We start from the raw sequence: 7,119 nt of genomic DNA, 5'->3' as shown, positions 1-7,119 counted from the left end.
TTTTCATCACCCAGTTACCTAACCATTTAAAGCAATAAGCTAACTCGGTCAAATAATTCATCTTTTGACTTTAAAACCAATATTAAAACAAATAAATTAACAAAGAAAAACCTATATAGCATGATCCACCATGCATCGGCCAAACAATATGCCCAAAATTCAAAGTCAACGGCCACCCAATTTTAGTTCTAACCGTTGACATACAACTCACTGACCATCTTAAATCATTCATCCAGTTAACCAGAGATACCAAGCATCCAGACAAGATGTTCTTCAACCTCTTTCCTCCTCTTCTTGTCAACCTTCAGTGGAACAATGGCCGCCGACGTGCTCGCTGGCTGCCGGCCAACATGCGGCAACATCACCGTCCCATATCCTTTCGGTCTCACCGATGGTTGCTATTCTCCAGGCTTCAAGATGACCTGCAACGAGACCTATGACCCACCAAAGCTCTTCATGAGCACTGGTAATATTGAGATCTCTAAACTCTCATTTGACAACGTGCTCATGCAAGGCTGGATAGCTCGTGACTGCTATGACGAGCTCAACTCTCCAACCCACGTCTGGACTAACCTCATCAACACCCCTTATACCTTCTCCTTCACTAGCAACAAGTTCACAGCCATTGGTTGTGACACTTTGGCTCTTGTCTATCGTCTTGGCAATGTTATTGATTTCACTAGTGGTTGTATCTCCCTCTGCCATGATGATACTAATGTTGTTAATGGCTCTTGTTCTGGGATTGGTTGCTGTCAGACCTCCATTCCTAGAGGGCTTCAGAGATTTGACACGTTGCTTGGTGTTATGGCTAATCATAGTAGGACTTTGAGTGTTAGTCCTTGTAGTTTTGCTTTCTTGATTGATCAGGATCAGTTTGAGTTTAGTGTTTTGGATTTCACTGGTTTTCGGAATAGAAATAGAGTTCCGATTGTGCTTGATTGGGCTGTTGGTAACCAGACTTGTGCAGAAGCCAGGCCGTCGCCGGAGTTTCTATGCTCCGGGCCAAACACTAACTGCACGGACTCTACTAATGGTCCTGGTTATAAGTGTAGTTGTAATAAAGGTTATGAAGGCAATCCTTACCTTGTTGAAGGTTGTCATGGTGAGTGAATAACAGATATGTATTTGATTATGTGTATATTGTTGTTTAAGTTCTTGAATTAAAATCTAAGTATATAAGTTTGATTGGTAGATATAAATGAGTGTGAAGATACGAAGAATGGGCCATGTGTGGGTATTTGTACTAATACGCCAGGGAGTTATACATGTTCTTGTTCACCTGGTTCAACTGGAGATGGCCGGAGAGACGGAAGTGGCTGCACATCACTGTCTTCGTCGAGTAAAACATTTCCAATAGTTAAGGTTGTGCTAGGTAAGGTTCTCAAATCTCTATATAGAGTGCTTGGTAAATTTATAATTAATTTTCTTTTGGTGAATGTGTTTACAGGTTGTGGATTAGGATTCTTGGCTGTGCTGGTTAGTGCTTCTCTGTTATACTGGGGATTGAAGAGAAGAAGATTAAGTCAATTAAGAGAGAGGTTTTTCAAGCAAAATGGAGGATGGTTGTTGCTCCAAAGACAGGTAAATTCACAAGAAGAAGCTGCTGCAGAGAGAGCTGCAAGGATTTTCACCGCTGATGAACTCCGCAAAGCCACAAACAACTACAACCAGAGCCATATCATTGGCAAAGGAGCCAATGGAGTTGTCTACAAAGGCATTCTACCAGACAACAGAGAGGTTGCCATCAAGAAATCCAGAGTCATGGATCCAGGCCAAGTTGAACAATTCATCAATGAAGTGGTTATCCTCTCCCAAGTCATTCACAGGAATGTAGTGAAGATGATTGGTTGTTGCTTAGAAACAGAGGTTCCATTGCTTGTCTACGAGTTTATATCCAATGACACACTCTCCAGCCATCTCTACGGACCTGGAAACTTTGCATCTCTTTCCTGGGAATCAAGGTTGAGAATAGCCTGTGAAACTGCAGGTGCACTTGCATATCTCCACTCTGCCACCACAAGACCCATAATTCACAGAGATATCAAGTCATTAAACATACTGTTAGATCAAAACTTTACTGCTAAAGTCTCAGACTTTGGTGCATCCAGAGTGATGCCAATGGATGAAGATTATATATCAACACTGGTGCAAGGAACACTAGGATACTTAGATCCAGAGTACTTCCACACTGGCTTGCTAACAGAGAAGAGTGATGTGTATAGCTTTGGAGTTGTACTTGTGGAGCTGATAACAGGACAACCACCGGTGTCATCCGATAAACCAGAAGAAGAAAGAAGCTTGGCAAACTTCTTCCTAATAAACATGGAGAGAAACCAAGTGTTTGGGATACTAGAGCCAAGGGTGGTAAATGAGGGGGATACTGCACAGCTCAAAGAAGTTGCAGAGCTTGCTAGGAGATGCTTGAGTCTCACTGGAGAAGAGAGACCAACAATGAAGGAAGTGGCTGGTGAGTTAGAGCAGGCAAAGAGGTATCAGATGCAGCATCCATGGGTTGAAGATAATGGTGAAACATTAGAAGGTGGCAGGCTGTTAACAAGGGATGGGTCTTGGTCATCAGCTTCATTTGCTAGTGCTACTAATCCAAATGATGAGAGTGATGCAATGTTAGCCATCTCTTGATTTGTAAAACTACATTAATAGACCGTCTCTGTATTATCTACATAAGCTTTGTTTTGTATTAATAAATACTATATTTAAGGTATTCAGTACCACATCAGAAAGTTCCATAGTTTTTCAAGCATCTAACTATGTTTTACTACTTTCCTCCGGATCAGAGCGTGATCAATGGTGGAAATTGTGATGTCTGTCATGAAATGTGTGGGGTAAGCTCTGCCTGTGGCTAATATGTGTTTTTCCTCCTCTTGAAATTATTTTTGTTAGTGTTTCTTTACACAAGAGTTCATCAAATATATACACGCACACTTAACTAATAAGCGATAAGCACCCCTCATTTATACGCATACACTTTTTATCTTTAATCAGATAATTAATTGTGCTTATGTATTTGCTTTGATTAGTCACCAGAGCAGTATTTTTCTCTCGCACCATCTGAAACTGATTCTCAAGGATACTGGAAGAGATGCAGGCTTCTATTGCCTATTAAAACCCATCTTCATTTAATTTCTATTGGCGGAATTCTAATTTTGGATATGTGGTTGTTTGCCCTATATTTTTATGGTAGGCTTCAGGACCATGCTTGATGCCTTGAGTGGATTTTATTTCAAAATGAGGGCAAGTTCATAAACTCCTGTTTTACTCACTGCTAGACAGACAGTAACATCACATGGCACTCACCAGCATCTCCTAAGATCAATAACAATGTAAGTATCTTTCTCTCCTTGTATTTCCAAAAGCATGACCTCAGATTCATTGTCAATTGTCCAATACAGTGAAGTAATTGTTATCAGCTCAGTCTGGGAAAGGATGGTGCATGCCGCACTTATGTTTATTTGAGTCCTTTATCCAGACTCATGAGAAAGACTTGAACACATTCCTCAAACTTCTTGAGAAAATAGATTTACTAAGATCACACTTTTCATGGTGAACATCATGGTTCATGTTCACCATCTAACCCTCAAGGATATCATCACTAGTAACTCTATTATATCTTCAAATTAGATGTAAATGGCTAAACCACTTGCATTAAAAGAAAAATACGAACATCCACTAGGTGAGGAACACAAGCCCGGGAAAAAAAAAGAACAAAGGACTAATAACAAAACAAAGACACAAGCAAAGAAAAGACAAAAAAGAAAAGAACAAAGAAAGAAAGGTACAAGGATGGCATCCCTACCCCCGGCTAGGTGAGGGAGTCATAACATCAAAAACACATAAAAAGACAAAGAGAAACCCTACAACAGACGACAACAGACTGATGACGGAAAGCAAACACAATGTGCTACTCCTCACCTGGTCCTAACTGATTGTTGAGGAACTCCAGGCTACGCTTAGCTAAAGAAACTAGACCCTCCCACTTGGCCTTTTTAGCCTTTGGCAATGTATTTAGCCATAAAGGAGCATGTGAATACTTTTACAAAGCACATAAATAAAATCTGTAAAAGAATCACTTCAGATACGAGCATTTAACAAAAAAGATTTGACCAACAAGTCACTCACTTCCCTAACAGCTCCAGGGACCTGAGTGCACTAGCTCCCTCACAGAATTTTAACGAGGAGGTTGGCAGGCAAAAATGACTCGAAAGGAAAGCCTATCCCTTCTTAGAAAACTTGCAATCGAAGAAGAGATGATTGACTATATTGGTCTCTTTATGGCACAATACACACGTTGCGATTGGTAGCCTATTACATCCTTGCATTGCAAGTCGGTCTAGGGTAGGGATACTACGATCCCATACTAGCCACCAGTTGAACATACAGATTTTTTTGGGGCAAGGACCCTTCCAAATCAAATTTATGGTCCCGCATCTTGTTCCTCCATCTCTAAGGAAGCCGTAAAAAGATTTAACTAAGAAGTTGCCACTTGCCGTGAGGGACCAAACCTTACCATCCCGTATACCTCTCGTGTAGGAGATGAGAAAAAGGACACGAGAAGAGAGAGAAGCGTTCTCAGAAGAGAACCAACCCCGCTTGAGTCATGTGCACTAGCTCTTTAACTGTACCAAAAAGGTGAACAGTTGATTCAAAGAGATCCGGGCACAACAACTCGGGGGCCTGATTATTAACCCATTTATCTAACCAAAATAGTGTATTTTGACCATTCTGAATAAAGGGGAATGCAAGCCCTAAAGGCCGGATGACACTGAAGGAGTCCATTCCAAATGAATGACAGTCTTCTCTGTAATTAACTATAGAGGTTCTCATGCTGTGTAGTACGGAAGTAATTAAAATTGACAATGCAATCACCGCACTGGGGAATCCCCAAATCAAACTTCCACTACCATTTCCCCATCAAAGCCAAATTAAAGTCCTGGAGGTTTAAAAATCCCCAACCCCATTGATCCTAGAGCCTACAAATTCGCTTCCAGCTAACCAACCTCAATTTCAGGTGTTCTATGTGCAGGTCTGACCAAAGAAAATCTCTCCTGCTTTTCAATGGCTTTAAGCACCCAGCAAGGAAGTTTAAAAATGGACATCCATTAGGACGAAAATAGCCAATAAGACCGAATTAACCAATGTTCATATACCTCCTAAAGATAGAAATTTGGACTTCCAAGAATTTAGTTTCGATCTTATTTTAGCAATTAAAATCTCTCAGTCCTATCGGCGGGGTCTTCTTCCCGAAATAGGTACCCTTAGATACGTTACCGGAAGTACCCCCTTGCGTAGTTGAGGATCAATGTTGAGGCTTCATCCGGGACTCTATCCTGACAATCTCAAAGAGACAAGATTTATGGAAGTTTATCGTAAGTCCAGACATTCCTTCAAATAGAAATAGGATAAACTTGATAATTCTCAAATCTTCTAAACCTCCAGCTATAATGACAAGCAAAACATCAGTATATTGAAGATGACACATTTTACCCCAATTGTCCAAAGAGACTCCGTATAGGATGACCGACTTTAATGCATGGTTAAACATAAGACTAAGAACGTCTGTAACTAAGATAAAAAGAAGAGAATATAGCGGGTCCCCTTGTCTAAGACCCCTGAGGAATCTAACATGCCCTTTTGCTCGCCATTAATGATAAAGTTAGCTTTAGCAGAGAGAAGAAGAGCTTTTATCCAACCTATCCACCTAGCACCAAACCCATAAGTTGCCAACAACTCGACCAAGAAATACCAATCCACCATATCAAAAGCTTTTGCGAAATGAACTTTGAGAATTTGACCCGACAACCTCCTCTTGTGCAAACTAAAGATAAATTCTTTTGATGCAAAGATGTTATCAAGGATACAACGTCTTTTGATAAAAGAAGATTAATGATGTTCAACCAAAGAGTCAATAATCTTACTCAATCTCATGGCCAAAATTTTTGAAATGATTTTTAGAGCCGAGTTGATTAGACTAATTGGTCTGAAGTCCATGGGACCTTCTGGAGCATCAGTCTTGGGGATCAGAACTATACTAGCCCAATTTAAACGCTCCACATTTATTGAACCCTTGTAGAACCCTGAGCACATATTGATAACATCGTGCTCTACAATGTGCCCGAACTTCTAAAAGAAGGAGATGGGGAAGCCATTTGGCCCTAGCGCTTTGTCCGTTCCTAATGCAAAGATGGCACATTTTATTTCTTCTTTCGAAAAAGGCGCTTCCAAGGAAGATAAGTCCTAAAGGTTTTTTTTCTGCAAAAGGTTGTTCCAAGAGAAAAGAAAATGAGAATCTTTCTTTGTCCCAAGGATGGAACGGAAATGTGTAGCAACACCTTGCCAATCTCTTCTGCCCCTTCTTTAACAATCCATATTGTCCAGGATTCTTGGGATATAGTTGTGGTTGCACATCCCGTTGGTAAAGGTATGGAAAAATTTTGTGTTTCGTCTCCTTCCTTGACCTAAGTGACTCTAGAACGTTGCCGCCAATAGGATTTCTCTTATTTAAGAGTATCGTTGAGTTCAGAAAACAAGGCAGACTCTTTTAGCCTGTCTTCCACAGACAACACCAAGGATTCCTTTTTTAGATCCAAAACATCTAAGTCGTGCAATAAGTTGAGCTTACGCAATTTAATTGAGCCAAAATTACACTTGGCCCAATTCCTCAACTTGCATTAGAGAAACTTAAATTTTTTAGCCATGATGAACGCACTACATCCTGTTAGAGCAACTTCATCCCACCAGATCTTGACAAGATCCGACAAGCTCCCATCAGCAAACCAAGCTTGTTCAAACCTAAAAGCACGAACACTCAGGGGGAACATCCCGGACTCAAGATGGATCGAGACATAATCCAACCCTAACCTAGGAAGGCTAGATTGGTGAGTTCTTTAGAACAAGGACGACCATCCTGAATAACAAGAAAATGATCCAAGCTGACCCAAGCAGGCTCAATTTGCCCCTTAGTCCAAGTGAATTTCCTACTGGACAACGGTGGCTCTAAGAGGTTGAGATCACTCAAAAGCGCTTGGGCACATTGAACATCGCCAAGATTGGGAACACCACAGATTTTGTCCTCAATGGAGAAGATGGCATTGAAATCCCCAC

At 40.8% G+C, this 7,119-nt stretch overlaps 1 protein-coding gene across 1 annotated transcript; it reads left to right on the top strand.

Annotated features, from left to right (window-relative positions):
• The first annotated feature begins 288 nt into the window (after positions 1–288).
• On the top strand, positions 289–2,654 carry LOC120265347 (putative wall-associated receptor kinase-like 16). Its single transcript, XM_039273218.1, has 3 exons — positions 289–1,102; positions 1,193–1,372; positions 1,448–2,654. Exons 1-3 carry the CDS (start codon positions 316–318, stop codon positions 2,638–2,640), a joined length of 2,160 nt encoding a protein of 719 aa, XP_039129152.1. The 5' UTR covers positions 289–315; the 3' UTR covers positions 2,641–2,654.
• Positions 2,655–7,119: the final 4,465 nt, after the last annotated feature.

This window comes from Dioscorea cayenensis, chromosome 7, assembly GCF_009730915.1.
Source record: "Dioscorea cayenensis subsp. rotundata cultivar TDr96_F1 chromosome 7, TDr96_F1_v2_PseudoChromosome.rev07_lg8_w22 25.fasta, whole genome shotgun sequence".
Classification (NCBI taxonomy): Eukaryota; Viridiplantae; Streptophyta; class Magnoliopsida; order Dioscoreales; family Dioscoreaceae; genus Dioscorea; species Dioscorea cayenensis.
The sequence above is the reverse complement of the archived record's forward strand: the minus strand, read 5'-3'. Positions and strand labels throughout refer to the sequence as shown.

Excerpts from the sequence above, each read along its gene's own strand:
- LOC120265347 (XM_039273218.1), top strand. The coding sequence starts at position 316 with ATGGCCGCCGACGTGCTCGCTGGCTGCCGGCCAACATGCGGCAACATC. Across the intron at positions 1,103-1,192 it reads CCTTGTTGAAGGTTGTCATG|ATATAAATGAGTGTGAAGAT; the intron begins GTGAGTGAATAA and ends TTTGATTGGTAG. Across the intron at positions 1,373-1,447 it reads AATAGTTAAGGTTGTGCTAG|GTTGTGGATTAGGATTCTTG; the intron begins GTAAGGTTCTCA and ends ATGTGTTTACAG.